This window comes from Hypanus sabinus, chromosome 7, assembly GCF_030144855.1.
Source record: "Hypanus sabinus isolate sHypSab1 chromosome 7, sHypSab1.hap1, whole genome shotgun sequence".
NCBI lineage: Eukaryota > Metazoa > Chordata > Chondrichthyes > Myliobatiformes > Dasyatidae > Hypanus > Hypanus sabinus.
The window spans coordinates 181,276,814-181,293,035 of record NC_082712.1 but is presented as its reverse complement, the minus strand read 5'-3'; the positions used below and the strand labels follow the sequence as shown (position 1 = coordinate 181,293,035).

At 47.7% G+C, this 16,222-nt stretch overlaps 1 protein-coding gene across 8 annotated transcripts in view; it reads left to right on the top strand.

The window, feature by feature from the left end:
- sirt3 (sirtuin 3) overlaps positions 1 to 16,222 on the top strand; it is a 77,424-nt gene that overhangs the window by 11,484 nt on the left and 49,718 nt on the right. For 7 of the 8 annotated variants that reach the window (XM_059976286.1, XM_059976285.1, XM_059976288.1 and 4 more), the window contains exon 3: positions 2,816 to 3,001. In XM_059976286.1, coding sequence (XP_059832269.1) covers positions 2,816 to 3,001 — 186 coding nt within the window. Of the gene's footprint in view, positions 1 to 2,815; positions 3,002 to 16,222 lie in introns of those variants that run through there. The other variant, XM_059976291.1, reaches the window with a different exon arrangement.

Sequence of the window (16,222 nt, the reverse complement as noted above, 5' to 3'; positions counted from 1 at the left end):
AATTGTACAGATGATACGGAGAGTCTGCAGAGAGATATAGGTAGGTTAAGTGAGTGGGGAAGGGTTTGGCAGATGCGAGGTCATCCATTTTGGAAGAAATAAATACAAGATCAGACTATTATTTAAATGATAAAAATTGCAGCATGCTGCTTTGGGAATGCTTGTGCATGAATCACAGAAGGTTGGTTTGCAGGAATGTTGGCCTTCATTGCTAGAAGGATTGAATTTAAGAGCAGGGTGGTTATGCTGAAACTATACAAGGTACTGGTGAGGCTGCGCCTGGAGTACTGTGTGCAGTTCTGGTCTCCATACTTGAGGAAGGATATACTGGTTTTGGAGGCAGTGCAGAGGAGGTTTCTCCAGGTTGATTCCAGAGATGAGGGTATTAGACTATGAGGAGACATTGAGCTGCCTGGGACTGTACTCGCTGGAATTCAGAAGAATGAGAAGAGATCTTACATAAAAAAAATAAAATTATGAAAGGGGTAGATAAGAGAGGCAGGAAAGTTGTTTCCACTGGTAGGTGAGACTAGAACTAGGGAATCTACCCTCAAGATTTGGGGGTGTAGATTTAGGACAGAGATGAGGAGGAACAGCTTTTCCCAGAGAGTGGTGAGTCTGTGGAATTCTCTGCTCAATGAAGTAGTGGAGGCTACATCAGTAAATATATTTAAAACAAGGTTGGATAGATTTCTGCGGAGTAAGGGAATTAAAGGGTTATGGGGAAAAGGCAGGTATGTGGAGGTGAGTCCATGGCCAGATCAGCCGTGTTCTTATTGAATGGCAGAGCAGGCTTAACAGGCCAGATGTACAAAAGAGCAGGTTATACCTGAACCAGAGGAGGACCAATGTCCTTTTGGGTAGGTTTGCAAGAACTGTTGGGGGAGGGTTTATACTAGATTGGCAAGGTGATGGGAACCAGAGTGATAGGCAGTTGGTGCAAAGAAACAGTAGAAGCAATGTGTTGAGAGTCTGTGAGGAAAGATAAACAATGTACAGGGCAGAAATGCAGTCAGTTGGATCGGTTGAAATGTGTCTACCTTAATGCAAGAAGATTTAAAATTAAGGGTGATGAACTAAGAGAGTGCATGAAACTACAACGTTGTGGCTGCCATGAGGGTGGATAAGTAGCATTACTAATCAGGGATAGTATCACAGCTGCAGAAAGGAAGGAGTGGAGGAATTTTGTATTGTGTCAGTGTGAATGGAAGTCAGGGACAGGAAGGGAGCAATCACTCTATTGGGAGTATTCTATAGACACCCTCCTCAAAGGCAACAGAGCTTCCGAGGAACAGGTTGGGAGTCAGGTTTTGGAATGTGCAAAAATAACAGGGTTGTTGTCAAGGATGATTTTACCTTGCCTAATATTGATTGGCATCTTTTTAGCATTAAGGTTTAGTTGGGGTGGAAATTGTTAAGTGTGTCCAGAAGGATTCCTGGCTCATTATGTAGAGTGGCCAACTAGAGGAGAAGCCATACTGAATCAGGTACCAGGTCAGATGACAGATGTCTCAGTGGATGAGCATTTTGGAGACAGTCACCACAGCTCCCTGACCTTTACCAGAGCCTTGGACAGGGATAGAGCAGACATTACAAGAAAGTATTTAATTGGAGAGAGTGAATTATGATCTATCAGGCAGGAATTGGGAGTGTAAATTAGGAATGGATGTTCTCATGAAACTTTACAACAAAAATGTGAAGGTTCCTTAGGAAGCACTTGCTTGAGGTTCTTGAGGTTTGTCCCATTAAGGCAGGGAAAGGATGGTAGGGTGAAGTAACCAAGGTTGACAAAATGTGGAACATCTAGTCAAGAGGAAGAAAGAAGCCTACTTAGGTTTAGAAAACAAAGATCAAACAGAGCTCTTGAGATTTACAAGAAAACTAGGAAGGAGCTGAAGAATAAACTTGGAGATCTAGGAGGGGGCATGAGAAGGTCTTGGTGAGAAGGATTAAGGAAACCCCAAGGGGTTCTACATGTATGTGAAGAAGAGGAAGCTGACTAGAGTGATGGAAGGACCAATCAGGGACAGAAGAAGGAATGTGTAGCTGGAGATAGAGGGAATTGTTAATGAATACTTCAGTGTTCACCAGTTAGAGTATCCAGCTGGTGGTGTAGTGACATCTGGACCAGACTTCGAGGCAAGTGGTCCCTGGTGTGAATTCAGTTGGCTCCTTGCAGGCTTTCCATCCCTATGGGTTGAACATTAAGCTAGCAGCTCAGCCTCAAAAAACAAATACTAAAGAATCGGCAAGTTTGCCACCCAATGTGCTGCAAGTGAGAGCAGTGAGAGAGACCTTGACAAATTGTGAGGGCAATGGAGAACAGGCTGATAATGCTGGAGCTAAGAAAGGGGTTGTGTTGGAGATTTGGAGAAACATTAGAATGGATTTGGCCCAACGGGATATAGCTGTAGGAATTGAGGACAACATCTGCTTTATAAAATGCACTCACACCCTGTTGCGCTACACCTATCAGTTCTTTGCCGTTTGACTTACACTGTTCCGTCGACCACAACCATGTTGCACTTCACCTGTTGTTTCTTCACCCATTCCGCCCATCTCTTGTAATCTCCTCGATCGTTATCACGCTTCAATGTTTACGTCATCTGAACACAAACATTTTCCAGCCCTGTGTACCCATTTTCTGGCCATCGTCTTGTCCACAAAGCTGGGGGTCCCTCCTCTGAGCCCTGCAATGTCACAGTCAAACATCTACTGTCTCTGCTGCCTTTAATTCCAAGTCTACACCACCAGCCAAGACCCAGCCTTGTTTCATCCTGCATTGCCAATAACTGGATGTTCTGTCTCACTACAGAGACCACTGTGTGAGTTCTTGGTGCATCTGTCCTCCAGTCCGGTCCATCTTCAGAGGGAAGGGCAGTGAAGAAAAGGTGCAATCGCTGCGGGACATAGCAAGTCTCATTCTGAGCGCGAGGTGCAGTAAGATCGTGGTGATGTCTGGTGCAGGGATCAGTACGCCCAGTGGAATCCCCGATTTCAGGTAAACAAGCCAACTGCGTGACTGATGAGATATTAGAAATCAGACGCTGGCCCAAGCCGGATAATCATGGACAGGCACTGAATGTTACTGCCTGTCTCAGAGTGTGTGACAGCAGAGAAAAGAGGGAGCTTGTGTCTAATCTGTGCCATGCCAGACTTGGAATGTGTGTTGGGACAGTGTTGAAATCACAATCTGAATCAGATTTAATATCAACAGCATATGTCATGAATTTTGTTAACTTTGCAGCAACAGTGCATGATAAATATAGTAAAAATATGTTTTTCTATAATTTTGTATTAATGATACAATGAAGCCACTTTCAGGCTTGAGGAGCAACACCTTCTGTTCTGTCCGGGTAGACTCCAAACTGTAGACACGAATGTCCATTTCTCAAACTTCCCGTAACAGCCAACCCCTCTCCCTCCACTACTCCTCGCTCCTCTCCTCCATCTCTCCCACCACCCATCCTTCTACCCTTACCCTTCCCTGCCTACTCCTTCACTTCCCTTTCCCATCTCCCCTCTTTCCCTTTCCCCCTCTCCCTTTCCATCATTTTCCCTTCCCCTTTCTGCCTTCCCCTTCCTCCACCTCCTTTCCCCATTCCCCCACTTCCAACCTTCCCTCCACCCCTGCTTCCCCTCACCTCCCTCTTCCCTTCACCCCCTCTTCCCCTCACCTCCCTCTTCCTTTCACCCCTTTGTCCTCAGCCCCCTTCCCCTCACCCAACCAGCTTCCTCTCACAACCTCTTCCCCTCACTCCAGCTTACCCTCACCCCCCATTCCCCTCACTCCCAGTTTCCCCTCACTCCCTCTTCCCCTCTTCCCCCCAGCTCCCCCTCACCTCATCTCTTCCCCTCACCCCCCCTTCTCCCCTTCCCCTCCTCCCTCATCAATCTTCCCCTACCCTCCCTTCTTCCCCTCACCCTTCCTCTTCATCCTCTCAAACTCCCCAGCTCCCCCTAACCCTCCAGCTTCCACTCACCCCCTAGCTTCCCCTCCCCTTCCCCTCCTCCCCTTCTTCTCCTCCCTTGTCAACCTTCCCCTTACCTTCCCCCTCCCTGTCCCCTCCTCCCCATCCCCTCTTCCCCTCTCTTCTCCCTTCCGCCTCTGCTCCACCCCCTTTTCCCTCCCACATCTCTTCCCCTCCACTTCCTTCTCCCACTTCTCCACCCCACTTTCTCTACACATCTCCCCCGAGAGGAAGAAGCTGTTTCTCAATCGTCGAGTATATGTGTTCAAGCTTCAGTACTGTACATCCTTCCCGATGGTAACAATCAGAAGGGGGCATGTCCTGAGTTTTGGCAGTCCTTGATGATGGACGCTGCCTTTCTGAGGCACCGCTCCTCGAAGATGTTTTAGATACAACAGAGACTTGTGCCCACAATGGAGCTGATTAACGTTACCACTCTCGATCCTGTGTAGTAGTCCCCTCCCCCATACAGAACAGTGAGGTAGCCAGTCAGAGTGCTCTCCACACCCTATTTATGATGTTTTAGGTGACAAACCAAATCTTCTCAAATTCCTAATAAAATATAGCCACAGATTTGCCTTCTTTATAGCTGCATCGATATGTTGGAACCAGGTTAGATCTTCAGAGATATTGACACCTCAGAACTTGAAACTGCTCACTGTCTCCACTTCTGATCCCTCTGAGGACTGGTTCCTATTCCCTCATCTTATCCTTTCTGAAGTTCACAATCAGAAGAAATTTCACTCTGTGTCTAACCCCAGAAATATGTGATGGGACGGTGCAGAGGGAGTTTCATTTTGTGTCTGACCACGGGATTGGTGGGATGAATGGTGTAGAGGGAGCTACACTTTATGTGTCTAACCGCGGGACAGTGCAATGTGATGGTGTGGAGGGAGTTTCACTCTGTTTGACACCAGGAATCGTGATGGTAGGTGAAGGGCCTCCTCCTTCTTTGTCAGATTCTGTAAGTGTGTGATGGGTTGCTACACGGGAGCTTCACACTATGTCTGACCTCAGTAGTATAGAGCCACGTTCTGTCTCTGATGCCAGGTTTGTGTAATTGTGATGGTGTGGAGGAAGCCTCTCTCTGTCTAACCCTAGAGTGTGTGATGGGTGGTGTAGAGGGATTTCACTCTGTCTCTGACCACGGGAACATGTGGTGGAATGGCGTAGAGGCAGCTTCAATCGGTCTAGACCTCAAGGGTGTGTGATAGAAAGATATATGTTTGACTAGAGTCTGCGTTGGGACAGTGCAGAGGGAGCCTCACTCTGTGTGTGACCCCGGGGACATGTGAGGTGGGATGGTGTGGAGGGAGCCACATTCTGTGTTAGACTCCGGGGACGTGTGATGGGATGGTGTGGAGGGAGCCACATTCTGTGTTAGACCCTGGGGACGTGTGATGGGATGGTGTGGAGGGAGCCACATTCTGTGTTAGACCCCGGGGACGTGAGAGGTGGGATTGTGTGGAGGGAGCCACATTCTGTGTTAGACCCCGGGGACATGTGATGGGATTGTGTGGAGGGAGCCACATTCTGTGTTAGACCCCGGGGACGTGTGATAGGATGGTGTGGAGGGAGCCACATTCTGTGTTAGACTCCGGGGACGTGTGAGGTGGGATGGTGTGGAGGGAGCCACATTCTGTGTTAGACCCCGGGGACGTGTGATGGGATGGTGTGGAGGGAGCCACATTCTGTGTTAGACCCTGGGGACGTGTGATGGGATGGTGTGGAGGGAGCCACATTCTGTGTTAGACTCCAGGGACGTGTGAGGTGGGATTGTGTGGAGGGAGCCACATTCTGTGTTAGACCCCGGGGACGTGTGATGGGATTGTGTGGAGGGAGCCACATTCTGTGTTAGACCCCGGGGACGTGTGATGGGATGGTGTGGAGGGATCCACATTCTGTGTTAGACCCTGGGGACGTGTGATGGGATGGTGTGGAGGGAGCCACATTCTGTGTTAGTCCGTGGGGACGTGTGATGGGATTGTGTGGAGGGAGCCACATTCTGTGTTAGACCCCAGGGACGTGTGATAGGATGGTGTGGAGGGAGCCACATTCTGTGTTAGACTCCGGGGACGTGTGAGGTGGGATGGTGTGGAGGGAGCCACATTCTGTGTTAGACCCCGGGGACGTGTGATGGGATGGTGTGGAGGGAGCCACATTCTGTGTTAGACCCCGGGGACGTGTGATGGGATGGTGTGGAGGGAGCCACATTCTGTGTTAGACTCCAGGGACGTGTGAGGTGGGATTGTGTGGAGGGAGCCACATTCTGTGTTAGACCCCGGGGACGTGTGATGGGATGGTGTGGAGGGATCCACATTCTGTGTTAGACCCTGGGGACGTGTGATGGGATGGTGTGGAGGGAGCCACATTCTGTGTTAGTCCGTGGGGACGTGTGATGGGATTGTGTGGAGGAGCCACGTTCTGTGTTAGACCCCGGGGGCGTGTGAGGTGGGATTGTGTGGAGGGAGCCACATTCTGTGTTAGACCCCGGGGACGTGTGATGGGATTGTGTGGAGGGAGCCACATTCTGTGTTAGACCCCGGGGACGTGTGATGGGATTGTGTGGAGGGAGCCACATTCTGTGTTAGACCCTGGGGACGTGTGATGGGATGGTGTGGAGGGAGCCACATTCTGTGTTAGACCCCGTGGACGTGTGATGGGATGGTGTGGAGGGAGCCACATTCTGTGTTAGACCCTGGGGACGTGTGATGGGATTGTGCGGAGGGAGCCACATTCTGTGTTAGACCCCGGGGACGTGTGATGGGAATGTGTGGAGGGAGCCACATTCTGTGTTAGACCCCGGGGACGTGTGATGGGATTGTGTGGAGGGAGCCACATTCTGTGTAAGACCCCGGGGACGTGTGATGGGATGGTGTGGAGGGAGCCACATTCTGTGTTAGACTCCGGGGACATGTGAGGTGGGATTGTGTGGAGGGAGCCACATTCTGTGTTAGACCCTGGGGACGTGTGATGGGATGGTGTGGAGGGAGCCACATTCTGTGTTAGACCCCGGGGACGTGTGATGGGATTGTGTGGAGGGAGCCACATTCTGTGTTAGACCCCGGGGACGTGTGATGGGATGGTGTGGAGGGAGCCACATTCTGTGTTAGACCCTGGGGACGTGTGATGGGATGGTGTGGAGGGAGCCACATTCTGTGTTAGACTCCGGGGACATGTGAGGTGGGATTGTGTGGAGGGAGCCACATTCTGTGTTAGACCCTGGGGACGTGTGATGGGATGGTGTGGAGGGAGCCACATTCTGTGTTAGACCCCGGGGACGTTTGATGGGATGGTGTGGAGGGAGCCACATTCTGTGTTAGACCCCGGGGACGTGTGATGGGATTGTGTGGAGGGAGCCACATTCTGTGTTAGACCCCGGGGACGTGTGATGGGATGGTGTGGAGGGAGCCACATTCTGTGTTAGACGCTGGGGACGTGTGATGGGATGGTGTGGAGGGAGCCACATTCTGTGTTAGACCCTGGGGACGTGTGATGGGATTGTGTGGAGGGTGCCACATTCTGTGTTAGACCCTGGGGACGTGTGATGGGATTGTATGGAGGGAGCCACAATCTGTGTTAGACCCTGGAGACGTGTGATAGGATTGTGTGGAGGGAGCCACATTCTGTGTTAGACCCTGGGGACGTGTGATGGGATTGTGTGGAGGGAGCCACATTCTGTGTTAGACCCTGGGGACGTTGATGGGATTGTGTGGAGGGAGCCACATTCTGTGTTAGACCCTGGGGACGTGTGATGGGATTGTGTGGAGGGAGCCACATTCTGTGTTAGAACCTGGGGACGTGTGATGGGATTGTGTGGAGGGAGCCACAATCTGTGTTAGACCCTGGGGACGTGTGATGGGATTGTGTTTAGGGAGCCACATTCTGTGTTAGACCCCGGGGACGTGTGATGGGATTGTGTGGAGGGAGCCACATTCTGTGTTAGACCCTGGGGACGTGTGATGGGATTGTGTGGAGGGAGCCACATTCTGTGTTAGACCCTGGGGACGTGTGATGGGATTGTGTGGAGGGAGCCACATTCTGTGTTAGACCCCGGGGACGTGTGATGGGATGGTGTGGAGGGGCTTGAAGGTGTAGAGTCTGACCATGGGAGTGGGGTGATGGGGCAATGTAGAGAAAGCCTCACTCTGTCTGACCCCAGAACGGGGCAATGTGGAAGGAGCTTCACTCTACGTCTGACCCCGGAAATATATGATGGAGCAATGTAGAAGGAACTTAGAACAGTACAGCACAGTACCAGCCCTTTGGCCCACAGTGTTGTGCTGACCCTCAAACCCTGCCTCTCATATAACCCACAAGCTTAAGTTCCTCCATATACCTGTCTAGTGGTCTCTTAAACTTCACTAGTGTATCTGCCTCCACCACTGACTCAGGCAGTGCATTCCACACACCAACCACTCTGAGTGAAAAACCTTCCTTTAATATCCCCCTTGAACTTCCCACCCCTTACCTTAAAGCCATGTCCTCTTGTATTGAGCAGTGGTGCCCTGGGGAAGAGGCACTGACTGTCCACTCTATCTATTCCTCTTAATATCTTGTACACCTCCATCATGTCTCCTCTCATCCTCCTTCTCTCCAAAGAGTAAAGCCCAAGCTCCCTTAATCTCTGATCATAATGCATACTCTCTAAACCAGGCAGCATCCTGGTAAATCTCCTCTGTACTCTTTCCAATGCTTCCACATCCTTCCTATAGTGAGGTGACCAGAAATGGACACAGTACTCCAAGCTTTCTTATCCAATCTACCTGTGAGGCAACTTTCAGGGATCTGTGGACATGTATCCCCAGATCCCTCTGCTCCTCCACACTACCAAGTATCCTGCCATTTACTTTGTACTCTGCCTTGGAGTTTGTCCTTCCAAAGTGTACCACCTCACACTTCTCTGGGTTGAACTCCATCTGCCACTTCTCAGCCCACTTCTGTATCCTATCAATGTCTCTCTGCAATCTTCGACAATCCTCTACACTATCCACAACTCCACCAACCTTTCTGTCATCTGCAAACTTGCCAACCCACCCTTCTACCCCCACATCCAGGTCATTAATAAAAATCACGAAAAGTAGAGGTCCCAGAACTGATCCTTGGGGGACACCGCTAGTCACAACCCTCCAGTCTGAGTGTACTCCCTCCACCACAACCCTCTGCCTTCTGCAGGCAAGCCAATTCTGAATCCACCTTGCCAAACTTCCCTGGATCCCATGCCTTCTGACTTTCTGAATAAGCTTGCAGTGTGGAACCTTATCAAATGCCTTACTAAAATCCATGTAGATCACATCCACTGCACTACCCTCATCTATATGCCTGGTCACCTCCTCAAAGAACTCTATCAGGCTTGTTAGACACGATCTGCCCTTCACAAAGCCATGCTGACTGTCCCTGATCAGACCATGATTCTCTAAATGCCTATAGATCCAATCTCTAAGAAACTTTTCCAATAGCTTTCCCACCACAGACGTAAGGCTCACTGGTCTATAATTACCTGGACTTTCCCTACTACCTTTTTTGAACAAAGGGACAACATTTGCCTCCCTCCAATCCTTTGGTACCATTTCCGTGGACAACGAGAAAATAAAGATCCTAGCCAGAGGCTCTGCAATTTCTTCCCTCGCCTCGTGGAGCAGCCTGGGGAATATTCCATCAGGCCCCGGGGACTTATCTGTCCTAATGTATTTTAACACCTTCTCTTCTTTAATATCAACATGCTCCAGAACATCAATCTCACTCATATTGTCCTCACTGTCATCAATTTCCCTCTCATTGGTGAATACGGAAGAGAAGTATTCACTGAGGACCTCGCTCACTTCCACAGCCTCCAGGCTCATCTTCCCACTTTTATCTCTAATCAGTCCTACCTTTACTCCTGTCATCCTTTTGTTCTTCACATAATTGAAGAATGCCTTGGGGTTTTCCTTTACCCTACTCACCAAGTCCTTCTCATGCCCCCTTCTTGCTCTCCTCAATCCTTTCTTAAGCTCCTTTCTTGCTACCCTATATTCCTCAATAGACCCATCTGATCCTTGCTTCCTAAACCTCATGTATGTTGCCTTCTTTCACCTGACTAGATTTTCCACTTCACTTGTCACCAGTGGTTCCTTCACCCTACCATTCTTTATTTTCCTCACCGGGACAAATTTATCCCTAACATCCTGCAAGAGATCCCTAAACATCGACCACATGTCCATAGTACATTTCCCTGCAAAAACATCATCTCAATTCACACCCGCAAGTTCTAGCCTTATAGCCTCATAATTTGCCCTTCCCCAATTAAAAATTTTCCTGTCCTCTCTGATTCTATCCTTTTCTATGATAATGATAAAGGTCAGGGAGTGGTGGTCACTGTCCCCCAGATGCTCACCCACTGACAGATCTGTGATCTGACCCTGTTCATTACCTAATACTAGATCTAATATTGCATTCCCCCTAGTCAGACTGTCATCATACAGGAATCCATCCTGGACACACTTAACAAACTCTGCCCCATCTAAACCCTTGGAACTAATCAAGTGCCAATCAATATTAGGGAAGTTAAAGTCACCCATGATAACAACCCTGTTATTTTTGCACCTTTCCAAAATCTGCCTTCCAATCTGCTCCTCGGTATCTCTACTGCTACCAGGGGGCTTATAGAATACTCCCAATAGAGTAACTGCTCCTTTCCTGTTCCTGACTTACACCCATACTGACTCAAAAGAGGATTCTGCTACATTACCCATCCTTTCCGCAGCTGTAATAGTATCCCTGACCAGTAATGAGACACCTCCTCCCCTTTTCCCCCCTCTATCCCTTTTAAAACAGTGAAATCCAGGAATATTCAGAATCCATTCCTGCCCTGGCGCCAGCCAAGTCTCTGTAATGGCCACTACATCATAATTCCATGTATGTATCCAAGCTCTCAGTTCATCACCTTTGTTCCTGATGCTTCTTGCATTGAAGTGCACACACTTTAGCCCTTCTACCTCACTACCTTTGCACCCTTTATTCTGCTTCTCTTTCCTCAAAGCCTCTTTATATGTTAGATCTGGCTTTACTCCATGCACTTCTTCCACTGCTCTATCACTCCGAGTCCCATCCCCTTTGTAAATTAGTTTAAAGCCTCCCGAACCATGCTAGCAAACCTACCAGCAAGGAACCTCACTCTGTGTCTAACCATAGGACTGTGTGATGGGGCAATGTCGAAGGAGCCTCACTCTGTGTCTGACCCCGGGCATTTGTGATGGGGCAATGTAGAAGGAGCCTCACTCTGTGTCTGACCATGTGTGTGATTGTGATGGTGTGGAGGGAGCCTCTCTGTGATTGGACCCCTGGTCTGTGATGTAGTGGGAGTTTCATTCTGTCTGGACCATGAGGATGTGTGATGGGATAGTCTGGAGGGAGCTTCATTCTGTGTCTGTCCCCAGGAGTGTGTGACAGGACGATATATGAGGGAGTTTCACTGTCTGTTTGACTTGGATTTTCAGAAGATGTTTGTTAAGGTGCCGCACATGAAGCTGCTTAACATGATAAAATCCTTTGGCATTACAGGAAGGATACTGGCACAGATAGAGGAATAGATGACAGGCAGGAGGCAGCGAGTGGGAATAAAGGGGGCCTTTTCTGGTTGGCTGCTAGTGACTAGTGCTGTTCCTTGAGGGTCAATGTTGGGACTGCTGCTTTATACATTGTTTGTCGATGATTTAGATAATAGACGATGGCTTTGTGGCAAAGTTTGTGGGTGATACAGGTGGAGGGGTAGATCGTGCTGAGGAAGCAATGTGATTTCAGAAGGACTTAGACAAATTGGAAGAATGGATAAAAAAGTGGCAGATGAAATACAGTGTTGGGAAATGTATGATGATGCATTTTGGTTGTAACATCTTGGAAGAGGTTTCACTACTAATGTAATGGTCTTTCTGTAGAAGCAGCACTTGGGTTATGGTTAGAGATCATGGGTGCTTTGGATTGTGAGCTGTCCGAGGACAGGAGGGTGTTTCTGTACCATATGCCTGACCCCAGGGTGATCTGGGTCTTCTGTTCGGCGGGAGATGAAGAGAAAAGATGCCGGAGCGCGGCCATGATCTGACGAAGGCCGGAGGTGGGGGGGGGGGGGGGGGGATCAGAGGAGGATCGACGACAGAGAAACAGTGAGCTCCAATGTGTGCACATTAGACTGTTTCATTAAGATGGGCCCTTTTCTTTTGTTACTTTTTCTTCACTAACCCTGTAGTCAAATTAAGAATTATAAAGCTAAATTGTTTAATTATATGTGGTGTACTGTCTGTTACTTCGCGGTACTGATTTGTAACAGGGTAAATCATGCAGCATCCACACAAATGGGGTTTTGGGTGGACCTGCAGCTCAATCTCACCCGTTTGGCAGGGCCAGCGATCGTCTTCCCTGGACTTATGCAGTGGACAGAACCTGAGGGTTACATGGTAAAAGGAACAATAGTGTGGACTATTATCTAAATGGGGAGAAAGTTCAAATGCCAGAGGGACTTGGGAGTCCTCATGCAAAATTCTCAGAAATAAATGTCATCATTGCATTTGCCTTCTTCAACATAGACTCAAAACTAGGTAATAATAGAGATTTGGAAGATTACAAGGCTAGCAGGAAGGAGCTTAAGAAAGAAATTAAGAGAGCCAGAAGGGACCATGAGAAGGCCTTGGCGGACAGGATTAAGAAAAACCCCAAGGCATTCTACAAGTATGTGAAGAGCAAGAGGATAAGACATGAGAGAATAGGACCAATCTAGTGTGACAGTGGAAAAGTGTGTATGGAACAAGAGGAGATAGCAGAGGTACTTAGTGAGTACTTTGCTTCAGTATTCACTATGGAAAAGAATCTTGGTGATTGGATGAATTACAGCAGATTGAAAAGCTTGAGCATGTACATATTAAGAAAGAGGATGTGCTGGAACTTTTGGAAAGCATTAAGTTGGAAAAGACTCCGGGTCCAGATGAGATGTACCCCAGGCTGCTGTGGGAGGCAAGGGAGCAGATTGCTGAACCTCTGGCAATGATCATCAATGAGGGCAGGAGAGGTTCTGGAGGATTGGAGGGTTGCGGATGTTGTTCCCTTATTCAAGAAAGGGAGTAGAGATAGTCCAGGAAATTATAGACCAGTGAGTCTTACTTCAGTGGTTGGTAAGCTGATGGAGAAGATCCTGAGAGGCAGGACTTATGAACATTTGGAGAGGCATAATATGATTAGGAATAGTCAGCATGGATTTGTAAAAGGCTGATCGTGCCTTATGAACCTGATTGAATTTTTTGAGGATGTGACTAAACACATTAATGAAGGAAGAGTAGTAAATGTAGTGTATATGAATTCCAGCAAGGTGTTTGACAAGGTAACCCGTGCAAGGCTTATTGAGAAAGTAAGGAGGCATGGGATCCAAGGGGCATTGTTTGTGAATCAGAATTGGCTCGCCCACAGAAGGTAAAGAGTGGTTGCAGGCAGGTCATATTCTGCATGGAGGTCGGTGACCAGTGGTGTACCTCAGGGGTTGTTCTGGGACTCTTGTGGTTTTTATAAATGACCTGGATGAAGAAGTGGAGGGATGGGTTAGTAAATTTGCTGATGACACAAAGGTTGGGGGTGTTGTGGATAGTGTGGAGAGCTGTCAGAGGTTACAGCGGGACATTGGTAGGATGCAAAACTGGGCTCAGAAGTGGCAGATGGAGTTCAACCCAGATAGGTGTGAGGTGGTTCATTTTGGTAGGTCAAATATGATGGCAAAATATAGGATTAATGGTAAGACTCTTGGCAGTATGAAGGATCAGGGATCTTAGGGTCTGAGTCTGTAGGACACACAAAGCTGCTGCGCAGGTTGATTGTAGTTAAGAAAGCATACGGTGTATTGGCCTTCATCAATCATGGGATAGAGTTTAGGAGCCGAGAGGTAATGTTGCAGTTATATAGGACCCTGGTCAGAACCCACTTGGAGTACTGTGCTCATTTCTGGTCGTCTCACTATAGCAAGGATGTGGAAACCATAGAAAAGGTGCAGAGGAGATTTGCAAGGATGTTGCCTGGATTGGGGAGCATGCCTTATGAGAGTTGGTTGAGTAAGCTTGGCCTTTTCTCCTTGGAGCGACGGAAGGTGAGAGGTGACCTGATAGAGGTGTATAAGATGATGAGAGGCATTGATTGTGTGGGTACTCAGAGGCTTTTTTCCAGGGCTGAAATAGCTAGCACGAGAGAGCACAGTTTTAAGGTGCTTGAAAGTCGGTACAGAGGAGATGTCAGGTTAATGTTTTTACGCAGAGAGTGGTGAGACTCCTGGATAGGTACATAGAGCCTAGAAAAACAGAGAGCTACAGGTAAGCCTAGTAATTTCTAAGGTAGGGACATGTTCGGCTCAGCTTTGTGGGCTAAGGGCCTGTATTGTGCTGTAGGTTTTCTATATTTCAATGTTTCTAAATGCTGAAATCAAGCTCACATGCACCACTTCCGCTGGCAGCTCGTTCTACAATCTCATGAACCTCTGAGAGAAAAACTTCTCTTTAAGTTTCCCCTTAAACTTTTCAACCTTAACCTATGACCTCTTGTTTTAGTACCATCCAATGTTAGTGGAAAAACCCTGCTTTCATTTACCCTATCTGTACCCCTCGTCATTTTGTATACCTCTAGCAAATCTTTCCTCAATCTTCCATGTTTCAGGAAATAGGGTTCTTCAATTTTTCCTTATAACTCAGGTTTTCTATTCCTGGCAATATAGCTGCAAAATTTCTCTGTACTCTTTGCATCTTTACTGTTGGTCGGTGACCAAAACTGCACGCAATACTCTAAATCAAATTTCACCAATGTCTTCTACTTCAACATAACATCCCAATTCCTGTACTGAATACTTTGATATATGAAGGCCAATGAACCTATAGCTTTCTTTATGACCCTACTGATCTGTTACGCCACTTTCAACAAATTATGGACCTGTATTCCCAGATTCCTGTGTTCTGCTACACTGCTCAGTGCCCTACTGTTCATTGTTTAACACCTACACTGGTTAGTTGGCCCAAAACGTGACTGCTTATTCATTTCCATAGATGGCTGCTTGACCTGCTCACTTCCTCCAGCATTTTGTGTGTGTTGCTTTGGATTTCCAGCATCTGCAGACTTCCGTGTGTTTCTGGAAAAAATGACAGCTGTAATTTACAATGTAAACAAGGGTGGTGTGTTGCACTTCGGTAGAACCAGCCTGGGTAGGTCTTAGACAGCGATCTCGCAGGGAAGCTGCAGTGTGTGGTAGAATAAAGAGACCTGGAAATCCAAAATCCTTTGTTAGTGTGCTAAAGGAGCTTTTGTTACATTAGCCTTCATAAATCTTAGCATTGAGACAGGAGTTGGGATGTTATGTTGAAGTTGTCGAAGACGTTGCTGAGACCAAATTTGGCTTATTGTCTGGTCACTTACCTGCAGGAACGATTTCAATAAAATTGAAAGGATAAATGTACCAGGATGTTGCTGGGATTTGAAGACCTGAGTTACAGGGAAATGTTGAATAGCTTAAGACTTTATTCCCTTCGGCGTAAAGAATGAGGTGAGACCTTATCAATATATTCAGAATTCTGAGGAGTATGGATTACTTGCAGGGTTTTACCCCGAGACTGGGTGAGACAGAAATGGAGATCATTGTTTAAGATGAAAGATGAAATATTTAAAGGAAACCTGAGGGGGAATTTCTTCACTCAGAGCGTGGTGATAATGTGGCATGAGCTGTCAGTGGAAATGGTGGACTACAGTTCAATTTCAACGTTAAAGAGAGGTTTGGAATAAATGGCAGGGATTATGGAGTCCTCTGGTCTGGGTGTAGATAGATGGAACTGGACAGAAAAACAAGTAATCATAGACTAGATGGGCTGAAGGGCCTGTTTTTTTCCCTGTAGTGCTCTATGATTGTATAACTGCAAGCTAGTAAGCCAAGCTGACTGTCCCTATTTGGCCATGGTTTTCCTAATGCTCATAAATCCTATCCTTTGTGATCCACTCCAGATACTTCCTAATCATTGAAATATGCCTCAGCAGTCTGTAGTTCCTACAGTCATCACTATTTCTGTTCTTGAATAATGCACCATCATTGTCTACTCGCAGGTCCTCTGGGACCTTGAAAGGGCACAAGGATTTTGGTCAGGACCCCAGAAGTCTCTTCCCTTATTGTGGTGAACTACATATACCTGTCTGGACACGCCCCTCTGCTGACTGCTCCTGTGGCTCCTCCCACAGACCCCTGTATAAAGGCAACTGGAGGCACT